The sequence below is a fragment of the Vulpes vulpes genome, chromosome 1 (genome assembly GCF_048418805.1).
Source record: "Vulpes vulpes isolate BD-2025 chromosome 1, VulVul3, whole genome shotgun sequence".
Taxonomy (NCBI): Eukaryota; Metazoa; Chordata; class Mammalia; order Carnivora; family Canidae; genus Vulpes; species Vulpes vulpes.
The window spans coordinates 14,769,357-14,785,307 of record NC_132780.1 but is presented as its reverse complement, the minus strand read 5'-3'; the positions used below and the strand labels follow the sequence as shown (position 1 = coordinate 14,785,307).

At 43.2% G+C, this 15,951-nt stretch overlaps 1 protein-coding gene across 6 annotated transcripts in view; it reads left to right on the top strand.

The window, feature by feature from the left end:
* Positions 1-15,951, top strand: part of CARD8 (caspase recruitment domain family member 8) — a 47,508-nt gene that overhangs the window by 17,162 nt on the left and 14,395 nt on the right. For 5 of the 6 annotated variants that reach the window (XM_072756067.1, XM_072756084.1, XM_072756051.1 and 2 more), the window contains exons 4-11: positions 823-933; positions 4,956-5,011; positions 6,918-7,068; positions 7,434-7,663; positions 7,735-7,997; positions 12,752-12,877; positions 13,413-13,554; positions 14,615-14,659. In XM_072756067.1, coding sequence (XP_072612168.1) covers positions 823-933; positions 4,956-5,011; positions 6,918-7,068; positions 7,434-7,663; positions 7,735-7,997; positions 12,752-12,877; positions 13,413-13,554; positions 14,615-14,659 — 1,124 coding nt within the window. Of the gene's footprint in view, positions 1-822; positions 934-4,955; positions 5,012-6,917; positions 7,069-7,433; positions 7,664-7,734; positions 7,998-12,751; positions 12,878-13,412; positions 13,555-14,614; positions 14,660-15,481; positions 15,693-15,951 lie in introns of those variants that run through there. The other variant, XM_072756091.1, reaches the window with a different exon arrangement.

Sequence of the window (15,951 nt, the reverse complement as noted above, 5' to 3'; positions counted from 1 at the left end):
CCATTGGCTCTTTGTGGTGTTTGGCCACTTGAAATATGGCTAGTTCAAGTGAGGAACTGATTTTCTACCTTACTTACTTGAAATTTAAGGTTAAATAGGCACACGTGGCTAGTGGCTATCATATTAGACAGTGTAAGTCTTGGCCCAAAGACACTCCCTGCTCCTAACCCCATCTTGATCCCAGCCAGCCAAGGGAGACTAGAGCCCAGCTCTCCAATATGAAGAAGAAATCACCTAGTATAGGGCTTTCCTGTTCCATACCTGGATGAGGATCTCCTGTGGAAGAAAATAGGCCTGAGATCCATCGTCTCCTTCCCTCCTAGTATTCTCACATGTCTGTCACCGTGAGGAAGCAGGAGGTGGAAGAGGAGCATTAGTACTGCGTGGATTCTTACAGCACATACATAATCTCCACTGATGTCCTAGAATTTCAATAGATCACAATAGGGTCCCAATCTCTTGGGCACCAGTGATGGTTGAAGTCTGAATATAAGCTAGGAATCTTCTCTTCTTCCTAAGTACTCAATAAGGTCACGTAGGTCCACAGCCTAATGCGAAACAAAACCTTCCAGGAAATACTAAGTGTAGAGAATCAGCTGATTCTGCTTCCCGGATATGGAGAGAGCAATGTTGAGTGGGACACAGAGACAGAGTTAAATCCATTTTAATGAAGGGGGAGATGGAGTCAAGGGCTTGAGAGAAGATTCCCCTAAAGACAAAGCATGGGGTCTAGGGCTTTTAACATAAAGTCATGTGGAGAGATTGTCCTGCCACCAGACCTCCATGCTATATTCATAACACAACTTTTGTTTTGTTTCCCAGACAGAATTTTTGTGTAACATTAAGCCGTATTGGTGATGAGATACCTCCGGAAGTGCTTTCTAAATATAAATTTTCAGAGAACCTAAGTCTGCTCCACACTGGTGTTGCACGGTCAGTTTCGTAAGGACTTGTATTCCAAGTAAGGGGAATGATTACTTGGGGAAAGGTGATGGTAGTATTGGATTCTGTTCCTGGATATCACAGGGGCACATGAGAATCAGGGAGGGTGGGGTAATTTACATAGGAATCGGGGAGAATGAATGAGCTTATCCAGTCTTACCAACAAATTCAGAAATTTCTGAATGAGGCAGGTACCTCTTCTTTCAGGAAGGTGTCTTTTTTTTTTTTTAAGATTTTATTTATTCATGAGAGACAGAGAGAGAGGGGGGGGGGGCAGAGACACAGGCACAGGGAGAAGCAGACTCCATGCAGGGAGCCCGACATGGGACACGGACCCTGGCCTCCAGGATCACGCCCTGGGCCAAAGGCAGCGCTAAACCGCTGAGCCACACGGGCTGCCTTTTTTTTTTTTCCCTTTTGGAAGGTGTCTTGATAAACTATACACAAATAGGCAGTAACTGATGCAAAGACCACTGTGTCATTGGTTGAGTTGGGAACCAATGCAAATAACCAACTAGGTGCTCTGGGAAACTGGCTTCTGATGAGGCTGAAGGATGGAATGAAGTCCCTGACATGGTGTGCTGGAGAGTGTTCAACACCAGCCTCCCTAGGAGAGAGGGGAGAGCCTTTACTTACAGTATTTGCCAATTTCCATGGGGTGACTACTTCCATCATGGTGTATTTCAAAGTACGAAGATGATGTCCCTTAATACAGAGTTGGAAATAGTTGTGCAGTAGCCTGTTATTACAGAGTATTTTCACTACACAGATAACATAATTGTAGATAACTTCAAGAGGGCAGAGGTATAGAGGTGCCTGGCTGGCTCAGTCAGGGAAGCATGCAACTTTTGATCATGGCACCCTGAGTTCAAGCCCTGGTTGAGTGTAGAGATTAAAAAGAAAAAATATATGTACTATTAAGAAAAAACACCGAATATAGTATAATGTAGTAAAATGATTACAAAGGAATGTTTCAGCATTTATTACCTTTGTCAGTGATATCGTCTATCTATCTATCATCTATCTATTTAATTATTTAATTAAAAGATTTATTTTTATTTCTTCATTGAGAGACATAGAGAGAGAGGCAGAGACATAGAAGAGAGAGAAGCCGGCTCCATGCAGGAAGCCTAATGTAGGACTCGATCCTGGGGCCCCAGGATCACGCTCTGAACCAAAGGCAGAGGCTCAAAAACTGAGCCACCCGGGCGTCCCAATATAGTCCATTTAAATGAAAATTGTATATGATTTAATTTTTACTAACAGCCATGTTTAACAACCTACCCACAAAATTCCTGGAAAATTTAACATTCAGATACCATGACCTGGGATGAACTGACTCCCACTCACCAATGCCTTCCTCCTAAGTTCCACCCTCAGCCACCACTGGACCCCAATGTGCACAAGCACCACAAGAAAACAGAAGGCTATGTATTTACCCTCAGCTTGGCATGGGCCTAACATAATCCATGGCTGATTTTGTAGCCTCAGACAGCACCAAGACTCCGGAGGGCAGGTCAAGGTTCTCTCACATGGCTTGCCCAAAACCCTTTTGAGAAAAGAGCCACAGATTCTTTCTTTGAACTCCACTTCTCCAAATATGTATTCTTTTTAGCCTTAGTCTATGTATCAACTTCTCTGTGAAAATTCCTCTCATGTTCAAGTGAATAGACATATCAAGGAATATGAGGAATCCAGGGATCAAGGATTACATACATACAGCAAGAAATCAAGAGAATCTCAGCAAATGTAAATGAAACTAGACATTTCATGATGCAATGGCAGCAATCATGCAATAACTACTGTACCCACAGAAATCAGTGCTTTTGTTCCTCTTTCATCACCCCCCTTCTGTGTATTGGGGGATTTTTAAAGCTTCCAAGGTACAGTCAGTTTGGTCACCACTACTCTGGGGTCATGTATTGCACCCATGAGTCAATTGCTAATTCAGTACTTTTATTCCAACAGTCATCAGACACCAAGGAGTGAGTGAGTGAGTGAGTGAATGAGTGAGTGAGTGAGTGAGTGAGTTATTTATTTATTTATTTATTTATTTAACCAAATGACCCCAAATGTTTATTTGACTAAATTCTATTTCATACATAAGCATTACAGCCTCCTCTATTAGACTTCAGCAGTTAAGAAAAAAACAAAACAAAACAAAACAAAACAAAAAAACCAAGCAGCCTCATCCAGAAAAGTGCAAATGCCAGGGTGAGGGTCGTCTATAGTGTTACTGCAAGATAAATACACATTTTGTGAAACCCCCTCTCCTTCTGGCCATATCAACTTTCAATTCCAACCACTAAATATAGACAAATTTTCCAAAAGTCATTTCTTATCTTCTCTAAGATTTTTAAAGCCATCATCATTCACCTCTCTTCAATTTTCCTGAATGACTAAAGTAGGTCATCTGTAGTCTCCCTGAATGATGATTTCATCTTCTTGTGTTACTCAGGCACCACAGGAGAATTTTTGATCTAAAATATTCTGTTTCTGTTTAACTAAATGTTTTTAGATTTTATTTATTTAAATATCTTTTATTTTTTTTAACATGCTGTTACATAATTTTCCCTCCTTGGAATGTTGGCAATCCTCACGTTTTGTGTCCTGTGTCCTTTCTTTTTTTTTTTTTTTTTTGACCCTTTCTACCTCTTCTCCTTCTCCTTCTCCTGAATTTCTTCTCTTCTCCTTCCCCACTGTGCCCTGACCCTCACTTATCCAGCTTCTTGTTTCCATGATTTTCTCCAGTAAGTTTTGGAAACTCATTTAGAACATTCTTCTCTAAGCACTGTGGACACTTAGCAACACTGGGCACATAAATTCACAGGGCTCTGTTGGTAATGAACAGTCCCACAGTAAAGGACTCAGAGTGGGTAGCATGCCTCTAACCTGCCCGTGGGTATAGCCCCCCAGATCTTCTTTACTGTCATGCCCACTGAATTCAGAAAAAATAGCAGTCATCTCACAAAAACCCAGATGGTTACAGAACCCCTGTCGTCTCCACTCCTCTACTACTGCCAAGTGAAATAACAAATGCCCAATCAGAGCCATTTAAACAAAAGAAGTTAGGTATGAGCACTTTGGATACTAGTATAATAGGAGAAGAGGCAGAATGGTCAAGACACATTTGCCTGGACAGATCCTCTCTTAGTTCTACTCTCCATATCCAAGTCATCTATTTTTTGGGAGTATAATAGAACTGTTCCTGAGAACATTTTGTGACGATGGAAATGTTCTGGGCGCCCGGGTGGCTCAGTGGTTAAGCGTCTGCCTTCATGCCCAGAGCATGATCCTGGAGTCCTGAGATCGAGTCTCACATCGGGCTCCCTGTATGGAGCCTGCTCCTCCCTCGGTCTCTGCCAATCTCTCTCTCTCTGTGTCGCTCATGAATAAATAAATAAAATCTTAAAAAAAAAAAAAAAGGAAATGTTCTAGCCTGTGTTAGCCAATATGGTAGCCATTTGCCACATGCAGGTATTAAGCACTTGAAATGTGGATAGTATAGCTGAGAGCTCAATTTTAATTTAATATCATTGAATTTAATTTAATTGAAAGTTTAAATGACCCTTTCTGGATCATAGCCTTTGTTTGGGCAAAACAGCTCTAGTTTGGGATCCCTGGGTGGCGCAGCGGTTTGGCACCTGCATTTGGCCCAGGGCGCGATCCTGGAGACCCGGGATCGAATCCCACATCGGGCTCCCGGTGCATGGAGCCTGCTTCTCCCTCTGCCTATGTCTCTGCCCCTCGCTCTCTCTCTCTCTCTCTGTGACCATCATAAATTAAAAAAAAAAAACAGCTCTCGTTTGTAATCACATCCTCCTCATTTCTTTTGGTGAACTGATAATTTTTTTAAAGAGTTTATTAATATTTAATTAAGATTTTAAATAATCTCCACACCTGGTGTGGGGCTCAAACTCATGACCCCAGGATCAAGAGCCATATGTTCCATTGATTGTCAGGCACCCCTTGTGAAATGATTTCTAATATTTTTCTTATTTTTGACATTCAAGGGCCCAAAGTGCCATGAAATGGATAGCCCGGAAATTGCCACTGACAAAAGGATCAGGTAATTGTCTAATATAGAGATGAAGCCAGGCATGTGTGTATTGGGCTGATAGAAATGTCCTGTGGATTTACACGGAGAAGACAATTTGAAGTCCTTTGTGGTGGTGACTATCAAAAGCAATTTTCTTCTCTATAACACCATCCTCCCTACAACTTAAATGGGAATATGAAGTAGCGAAATCCTCAGATACTGTATCTGGAAGAGACTCCGTATTCCAAACACTCGATTACGGACATTAAACACATTGTCTTCTTATTATTCATGGAAACTCTATGAGTGGATCATAGAGCCTCTATTTCAAAGACAAAGAAAGGAACCGAGGGGTGAGAAATCTCCAGCCACTAGGTGAAGTGTGGCAGCATCCCATGGTGTTTGGGTTCATTTAAAAGGGCCTGCTATCTTTTACCCTAATCCATGCTAAGACTTCAAAAACTGAACAATGTATGATCTTTTGTGACATTTATACTCTGAATGGCTTTGGGCTAGGAAACATTCCTATTGTAAGCGTGTACTAGGGCTGGCCTAGCAAAACAGCCAGTCTAGGGGACTCAAACAACAGAAGGCAATTTTCTCATAGTTCTGGAGGCTAGAAGTCTCAGCTCACCTGCTGACACATTCAGTCTCTGGTGAATAAGTCTTCCTGGATTGTAAGTGGTCACCTTCTCTTGGGGTTCACATGGCCTTTCCTCTATGTATCAAGAAAGAGAGTGAGATAGAAAGATTGGTCTCTCTTCCTCTTCATGTAAAGGACACCAGGACACCAGTCCTATTGGATTAAGAGTTCTTTCTTATAACATCTGTTCACCATTAGAACTCTTTTATAGACTCCATTTTTAAAATCAGCACCTAGACCAGCCCAAAATTGATCACCATTGGTTGGAAAACTTTACCCAACATGACTGTCCTACATCCTGTCGATACTTGCTCCACCTCTCTGTGCTCATTGATGGAAACTTTCCCACAATATGTCAAAGCCATGTGAGGATCAGGAGAATCAGGGCACTGAATTGGCTGTATCTTGATGCTCAGTCCAGCTCCTGAGCTACCAGGCACATGGTGACAGGGTAACCTCATCTGTACTCACATTAGTAGCTGACGTTGTGTGCTATTTTCTCGAGGAACCAAAATTCAGAGCAGTTCTATAAGGTCAGGTAGCATCAGTCTCTCCATCTTACACAGGAGGAAAAAAACTCAGAGAGTTTAGGTGACTGTTTGAGACTTTTCATTGTTCCTGTACAAAATCCCTACTCTCTGTGAAATGAGACTCCATCCTTTATAATTCTTGATAAACCGTAAACCAATTTTGTCAGAGCATAGTATATCAGAGACTTCTATTGTCCAAGATACAGATATTTGTTCTACTCCAGTCATCTTCTCCCAGAGCGTGGGAGGTGCGAATGGAATCCAGCAGCGCATGTGTAGAGGGTCTCCAAGCAGTGCTGGGAAGCCTCCCAGTTGGGTGGTGGAACCGCTCAGGGAGCCAGGGGATGGTCTGGGGTGCCTCCAGTTGGATGGTGGTGAACACTACAGTCCACCGGTGTGCTTTTGTGTCTTCAGCTTTTAGGGACTTGCCTTCCTTCACCAGCATCAGATATCAGCTGCTCCTTGGGTCCATGTAGAAATTTAGCTGCTGTGGTGCCTGGCTGAGGCAAATATCGCCCCCAACCAAAGCTGTCCATCTGGGCTTCCTTCTTAAAGGTGGGAGTGCAGTTTCAGTAACAACAAAGAACATTCTCATGCCTTCCTCTTCTGGATTCAAAGATCAAAGTGCCCTGTTCTTGCCACACATCCTTCTCTCTGACATCTAGATTGCGAACAGCACATGTGCCATTGAACCTCCAGGGCTCCTTCAGATCAGGCCTTTTCGAAGAGTCTGCATTTGACACATGCAATGTTTATTTTTCAGAAGATACTAGCTTAGGAGTGGAGACACTAGTGCCCATCCAGGCTGCTCAACTGTCTGCTGGGGTTGAACCAGTTTGTAAAAGTTATCAGTTCCTGGGAACTGAAGGAAATGTGGATATTGAGTTGATTGATAAGTCTGCAAACAGATACAGGTAAGAATGGGAGACGCTAATTGTTTCAAAGAATTCTACTATAAAGGAAGAAAATGCTGTGTGATATTTACTCGTATACACCTACATGATAGGAAACATGATCCATCCCTATGGACATCTGAAATTTTGTCAGTGTTCTCTGTATTCTATGCACTGAGTTGGTATTTTAATTTCAACATATGTAGAATAGAGAGAAACTGGGGCCCAGAAAACCTAATGAAGTCCCCAGAGGTTCCTACAGTTGTGAAAATCACAGATGGGTCTTGAACCTGGCTCCACCCAAACACCACATCTCTCTGCACTTGTGTTCTTTCAATCAAAGTTCTAGGGTTAACCAGCATGACTATCACTCTGGCTCTTTTCAGCGCCCACTTTCCTGTGGCTGGCTTCTATCTGTGGCCAGCGGTAGGCCTTGGCTTCTTGGTAACAGCAGCAGTGACTGTGAAGATTGCTTTTGATTCTTGGAATCAACGCCTGGGCCTGACGTTACAGCACCAGGAGCAGTGGATGGCGGCAGGGCCTTTGTTTGAGATCTCTGTGGAGCCTGAGGGGGTCATTGCTGAAATCCACCTCCCCCACATCATCTCCCTCCCAGGTAAAGAGGGATGAGGGAAGACAGTGGGCCAGTGGGAACGTTATCTCATGGGCTTTGTGGTTGTCCTACAGCAAATGAGGTCGATGTCTCTTGGTTCCAAGTCGCCCATTTTAAGGATGAAGGAATGGTCCTAGAATCGCCAAGCCGAGTGGAGCCTTTCTATGCCGTGCTGGAAAACCCCAGCTTCTCTCTGATGGGGATCCTGCTGAGATTCGCCAGTGGGACAGGTGTTTCTGTCCCCATCACGTCCTTGACACTGATCTATTATCACTTCCACCCTGAAGATATTAAATTTCACTTGTACCTCATCCCCAGTGACCCCTTGTTAACGAAGGTAAGGCTGGAGAAGATGTGAGAATTACATGGCAGTTTCTCACCTTGGACCTTCCAACTCTGTATTAAACAGAAAAGTGAAGGCACAGCTTTCACTGATAGAAGCATGAATCACCCTCCCTGAGGTCATTCTGTGGGTGCTGCCTCTTGAGCCATGTGCAAGGATCTGCAATAGGAATTCTGTTCTTCTGAAAATGGAGCTGCCTTCTCTGGGTTTACGGAGAAGGAAAATACGAGATGAGACTTATGGAGACTGGCAGAGAGTAATGCAGAGATTTCATTGTAGAATTTCAAAGTAATAGGATCTAATTTAAATACCCTCCCCAAACATACATGATACATGCACACCCCTCTGAAGTCCTTTTCCTGTGCAGTAGTGTCTCCCTCCAGCACATTTGTGATAGGCTCAGAGTCCCCCGTCCCCCAACCATTCCTGGGTTAGTGCTGAAGCAGATTCACCGGTCTTTGTCGCTGGAGAGCTACTGCTTTCCCACAAAAAATATCACTTTTGTCCCTGCATCCTTGATCGAGAGGTTCCAGAGGAAGGTTCATTTGATTCTCTAACAGTCAGTTTATCCTCCTTCAGCCCCAAGAGAGACAGATGCATGCCTGGTGGTCAATAGGGTTGTGAGTAACTGTAGGTATTTAAAGTACAAGAGAAAATATTTTAATCTGGATGCTAGAGATGACCATTCCTGGGCTATGCAGGAAAAGAAAACTGTAGTAAAAACCAAAACAAAGTCTTAAATGACTCTTCTTTCTATTGTGGACACACCCTAGTTCCCAGGCTGGCCTTTCTTCCTCCCTTGACCCCAAATCTCATAGGATCACTTGCTCTACTTTATTGCTGAGTAGAAACAATGAGATGGAATGACCTCATTTTCCTATCATCACTTTGTAGATCTAATTCTGTACTGGCTTCACTACCCCCAGCCCTGTCGTGGAGTGGGCAGAGATTAGCCTGCCCACTACTTGCTAGAGGCTAGGGTCTGAGGCTCTCCTGGATCCCATTCCCTCTGGCCTTCCTGGGAGGACGCTACACCAGGAAGGATCTGCCGTCCCCTCCTCCATCAGTGTCTCCTACCCTGGCGTCCCATTCCATGAGCAACCCCAGATTGACCATAGCTACCATATTAGAGAAATGTTTTCCTTCAGCTCTGAATGTCCATTTCTCTCTTCTGCTACTTGGCAAATGGGTCATCAGCTTTATGGGCCCGCTGGTCTGGACATTCCTCAGTGCTCACTCTGCCCTCAGATGCTTCTTGCTGGGCTACTGTATCTCTATTCCCTCAGATGATTCTGTTCAAAGTCTCCATTGGATGATTCTTCCCTGAAGTCTGGTAGCATGTGTGCTGTTGGCCTCACCCATCCTTGGAAAGAGTCCTGTCTAGAAGTCCTTCATACCCTATTTCCCCAATCTCCATATTAACTGTTATGGTCCCTCATCCAATGGCTTCCACAAGACACTTGCTCTGAAACCTCTCACCTCCTGGACTCACTGATGGTCTTAGTGACTCTTCTGGATTCTGTCACCAAATTCCATGGAAGAGGAAAATTCCTAAATCTGTATCCCATCCTGGACCCTCCAGAGCTTTGTGAACTGCCTGACTTAATGTGTCCACTTGAGTGTCCAGGAGAATACCTAGCCTCGTGTATTACTTCCTTTCTTCCCCAAAACTGCCCTGCTCTTTCAACTCTCTTCCTATAGGGGATATGCAACCAAGTTCCACTGAGTCACTCAAACCCACATCTAGAGTTTATCTTCAATCCCTCTGTTTCATTTTCTTTCCTCCTCCAATGTATCCTCCATATCAATGACTTCTACAAAAGAAAGAAAATCAATGGGTTTTACTGTCGTAATATTGCTTGAAATTTTATTGGAGCTTGCAATCTATAGAGCAAGAGACAATAAGTGTGGAGATGCGTGAGTTCAGCTCTCTGCTTTCAGAAGTCACTTTCATAATGTCACTGGAGCCAGTTTCCTTTTCTTATCACCACTGGCAGTGGTGGCCTCCTGCCACCAGAAGGTGGCCCCCTCCTTCACGGACTTCTGCTGGAAATAGGACTCAGGCCTTCAGACTTTTTGTCTATCTGACTTCTCCTTTTTATCTGCCAACAGGGAGATCTCGTACAAACATAAATATCCCAACACTTCTTGGCCAAGACTCTTCTCCAAATCCTTGTTACACTTTGAACATAAACCAAGTCATCTCTTTGCCCGTAGTGTCATCTGACCCAAGCTATAATCATTGTGTCTATTTATTTCTTTCCATTGGTCTCATTATTTACTTATTGTCTGTTTCTTTGTAAATTATAAATAACCTCTTAATCACAGGTTAGTTAAAAGCACAATGTAAGGCCTACTATACACATTCATGAAATGTTGACAGAAGGAATGAAATGTGGTCTGTCGTCCTCTATACAGAGGGGAAGAAAAGAGGGCAAACCTTTTCTTCATTTGAAAACACAAGACAATCTCAAAATGCCACTTTTGCCCTGAGAATGTTCCCTGTTTACATCAGGAGCATCACAATCCTATATATTAGCCACTAGCCATGCTTGGCTGTTGAGTGCACAAAACAAATGCTGGACAACCAAAGAGTATTTGGAAGATGGAAATGTTTGTCCTACAGGAAAAATATATGTGCCTATGACAAGTGCTATTTAAAAAAAAAAAAAAAGGCAGGTAAAGGGATTTACCTTCAATCCATAAAACAAGCTAAGTACAGGAGTATGTCCCACTATCTCCAGAAATCTGCTCTTAATAATAACTGTCAATTTTTAAAAAAGATTTTATTTATTTATTCATGAGAGACACAGAGAGAAAGACAGACACAGGCAGAGCGAGAAGAAGGCCCCATCCAGGGAGCCCGACGTGGGACTCAATCCTGGGTCTCCAGGACCACACCCCAGGCTGAAGGCAGCGCTAAACCTGAGCCACCCAGGCTGCCCATAACCGTCACTTAAAAAAAAAAAAGATTTATTTATTTATGAGAGGCACACACAGAGAGAGGCAGAGACATAGGCAGAGGGAGAAAGAAGCAGGCTCCTCTCAGGGAGCCCAGTGTAAGAACCGATCCTGGATCCCAGGATCGTGCCCTGAGCTGAAGGCAGACGCTCAACTGGTGGGCCAACAAGGAGTCCCCCCCACACATGTGTTTTTTTTTTTTTTTTAAGATTTATCTATTTATTCAAGAAAATACACACACACACACATACACACAGAAGTAGAGACATAGGATAACCCGTCAATGTTATAGTGATGTATTTGGTTATTTTGGTTCCAATCTCTTATTACCATAATTTCTTTTAAATGTGTCTACTCATTTAAAATAATTTTTAAAAAGATTTCTAGAAAGTCATCTCTACCCTAACCTGGGGCTCAATTTCAACACTCTGAGATGGAGTGACATGCTCTACTGACTGAGCCAGCCAGGCACCCCTAAAATGGCATGGCACATTACTGTCTTTCCTCCTTCCTTTTCTTTTTATCCCTGTGGAGCTGTTACTCTTTACTAGCATGTGTGTAGTGACTCCTTGAAAGCCCATTGCCCCCCACCGGAGTTTCATTCCCTTCCTGATACAATTTGAAAATTTTCTTCCACTTGATCTTCCAGGTCCAATTCGTGTATCAGCATTGGACATCCTTCCCTTCAAATGGATATACGGATTTCTTTTAACATGAATCAAATAGGCAGATAAATGTATTGCTCCCTAATTTTCACAGTGGACACACCTTGTATACAGCACCTGATCGAGAAGTGGAACATCACCAGCCTCTCCTTCTCCTTCCTGCCTCCTTCTCATCACTACCCACCAAGAGCATTTACTAACTGGACACTTACACTGTAATTGATTTTGATAGTGATTCTTGCTCGTTAATTCTGTAAAGTCTCTATTGAGCTTTGCTGAGACTCTCAAATCCTGTTATTATTTTGTTGTTTCAGTTCTATTTTGTGTCTTTGGAGGTTCCTCAAATAGTTCTGAAGGCTCCTCTGCTCTGTTTCTGGGCCTCTCTGGTGATGTCACAGCTGTATTGGTGCACAGGTAGTAGAGCATTTCATGGGGCAGCAGCCTTGTGATGCAGGGAAGTCTTTTATTCCCTCATCCCTCATAGATCCAGCTGCAAACTGGATGGTCCCCTGCCAGGGCAAACAGAAAGAATTGTCTTTGTCTGCAGCTTTGAGGAGCACTCAGACAATTCCTGCTACATTATAGGAAGAATGATCAATCTATACAGAGATTTGTGATAAAAAGAATTGTCTTGGGAGGAGACACCTGGATGGCTCAATTGTTTAAGCTTATGACTTTTCATTTTGGCTTAGGTCATGATCTCAAGGTCACGAGATGGAGCCACCAAGTCAGGCTCTGCTGAATGTAGAGACTGCTTAAGATTCTCTCTCCATTTAACCCCCCCCCCCTAAAAAAGATATAAATCCCTTGGCTCTGAGATAACCACCAGTAAAATTGTATTAATACATCCTTCCATGGGGCACCTGTATGACTTAGTTGGAGGAGCATGCAACTTTGAGTCTCAGGATTGTGAGTTTGAACCACCCACTGGGTGTAGAGATTTCTTAAAAATAAAATCATAAGAGAACTGTATCTCCTCATGCACGGAGGCATAAATCTTTACATCATTTGAATCATATCACACATGCTACTTAATACAACATATGGAGGACTTTGTGTGCCACTACCTTTGCTTTATTACTTTTAGCTTTGTCCTCTGATTTGCTTCTGCTTCTTCCTCAGGCAATAGATGATGAAGAAGCTAAGTTTCATGGTGTGCGTCTGCAGACCTCACCCCCAGTGGACCCCCTGAATTTTGGTTCCCGTTATATCGTGTCCAGTAATGCTCATCTGGAGATAATACCTGAGGTTGGTAGAATTGAATCTAACTCAGATTTAACTCAGGCTTCAAAATGTTATGTTCTTTGGAGAACAATGGAAGACAGGATCCCTGGGTGGCGCAGCAGTTTGGCGCCTGCCTTTGGCCCGGGGCGTGATCCTGGAGACCCCGGATCGAATCCCACGTCGGGCTCCCTGCATGGAGCCTGCTTCTCCCTCTGCCTGTGTCTCTGCCTCTCTCTGTTGACTATCATGAATAAATAAAATCTTTAAAAGAAAACAATGGAAGACTAATGCAGCGTCAGTAGCTCCGGTGATTACTCTCTGAACCACACCCTGATAAAAGCTTGGCTACCTTTCCTTTCAGGGATAATACTATTTCTGAAAATTGTAACCTTAAAAGCTGTTGACCATCCTCCCTCTTTTCACCGTCAACCAGCTATGAGACTGTGAAGGAAACGATCATAATTCAGTGACCAGTTCACTGTTGGCAAACAGGCCTTTCCACACACACACACCCCCTCCACCCCCTGATGCTGTAATTCAAGTGGTGTGTTTCCTCTAGGAGTTGAAATTATCCTACAGGAGTCCTGGAGAAATCCAGATATTCTCCAAAGTCTATGCTGGGAGGATGAAGGAACCAATCATACTTGAAATTGCTGAAAAAAGACACAAGACTTTGGTCTGGCGCACTTTGGTGAAGCCAGGTAGGTGACAATATGAGTCTACAATTTGGGGGGAGGAAAAAAATCATGCACCTCTCTCCCCTTGGTTGTAGTGAAGACCTTCTCAGAGGAGAAGGTCTGAGTATAGTCCCAACTACAGTTTATAGTCAATGTTGCATTGAAAAAAGTGTTGGCACTCGTCTTGTGTGCCTGGTATAGGTGTGGCTGTTGGAGTTGAATTGGAACCTCTCCTACCTAGGAGATGTTGCACAGGGGATGCTAATCATAAGAATCAGAAGGTGCATAAAGTTGGTTTAATCCTATCCTTTGGGCAATTTTATACTTGTTGGCATAAATGGAGACTAAGCAGCTGCTGAAGGAGGGAGGACACAAAATTTCTCAGAACTTTAAACAACAGCAGGACTTTTAGAAAGAAAGCATAAGACCATGCTGAAGGCTTAATGATAAACACAATTTAGTTATTTTCCCAAATGGTTGCTCCAGTCAGCAAATGTCCCACCGACTTACAAGTGTGTTCAACTTACAAGTTCTGAACTATCAACAATTTCAGTGTTCTAGAGTTTAAAGAATATCGACACTTATTGATCAAATATACTCACTCAATGATGGCATTTCATGTCAAAAATACATTTACCTAGAGGATAATGACGAACAGTATGATCATTTTTACTGTACCTTTCGCATTTCCTCACATTGACTTCTAAATAAAAATAGAAATAGAAATAGAAAGGAAAAATGAGCTCCCTCCTTGGATGCATTTCCTTAATAGGCAGTAAGTGATCTTCTACTTAATTGGGTGCCATTGGTATATGATGTTTCAATGGGATCTTTAAGTTAGGAAGTGGAGTTAAATTACTTTAGTGGGTTACATCAAAGACCAGAGAAACTACAGGGTTGCCTGAGTGGCTCAGTCAGAAGAACGCGTGACTCTTGATCTCGGGGTTGTGAGTTTGAGCCCCATGTTGGCTGTAGAGATTACTAAATGAATAAAACAAGAACAAACCACTTACAAATAAAGAAAAGAACACCTAGATGAAGGTATATGGTTCATTTCATTCTCCATCTTCTCCTCCTTTCCTAGTGGATCTCCAGTTTCATTCTGCAGCAGCCCCTCCTCCTCTCTCAGGTGAGTGCAATGCTTCCACCAAAAGTCAGAAGGATGTGTCTGATTTCAGGAGGTGTTTGAGTGGTGTGATGTGGCTCAATGAGAGATCATACCTTCTCTTCATTTACAAAGACTCAGTGGTGTCAGAGACAAAGAAGGAGCCTGAGCCACTTCAGGGAACAAACTCGTGAGGGGGTATAATATGCAGACTCTGAGCATGCAACCAGTCTTATTGGGGAACACATATTGCATCTGATGAAGTATAGGTGAAAGTAGTTTGATATGGCTGGACATGAAGCTTTAGATGGAGTGAGGCCCCAAGAGACCAGAGAGGCAGGCAAGAAACAGACGTTGAAAGCATAAGGATGATGGTTGAAATCTTTTGGACCTTAAGCTGAAGGCCAACGGGGGACTTTTGCAGGGTAGGTAGCAATGCATTCACTTTTCTCAAGAGTGTGGATGAATGTGGGCGAGGAACGGACAGGAAGTGGGAACCGCGTTATGAGGCTGCTGTAAAAATCAAGAACAGGGATTAGCTGGGCATTGGTTAAGGTTCCTGGAGTTGGTAGGTAGCAGAGAAAGAAATGATTCAAAGTAAGGAGTCAAGGGGCACCTGGCTGCTGGCTCTGTTGGAAGAACTTGTGATTCCTGATCTTGAGGTTGTGAGTTCAAGCCCATGTTGGGAGTAGAGATTACAAAAAATGTAAAATAATAAAGCCTTTTTAACATAAGTAAATAAAATAAGGAATAAAGATCAAGGGACTCCCTTCTGCCTTCCATATTGTTGGCTTTGACTGTCAGGCTCCACATGGTAAAAGTGACAGTCCTCCTATCTCAAAACAGATCATCCAGGAGGAGAAAGATAGCATCTCTTGATGCCCCTCAGTGAAGAGAAGACTCCTCCTCAGGTGTCACATTGATTGAAATGGCAATAGACCCATGTCCTGGCCAGCTGGTGGTATTGTCAGGAGATCCAGAGAGGCAGACTAGCTAAAGAAAATCAGACCCCACACCTGGAGTCGCAATTGGGTTCCAACCCAACCACTGATCTTGGGTAAGCATGAGCTAAGGATGATTTCAAAATGAAAAGGATTTATGCAAGTGGTGAGTGTGTGGCAGGAGCAGAAGGTCTCTACCCTTCCTATTATGTAAGCTCTTGAGCAAGAGTTATGTCACCCGTTGTCACAAGATAAAGCTGAACCTGGTTTTCTCTCTCTAGAAGACCTTTCAGAAGCTGCTGCCAGCCCACATCTTTGCCAGCCAAATCTCCATTCTGGCCACCATGCACTGTGAAGCATGACATCTCTTTTCCT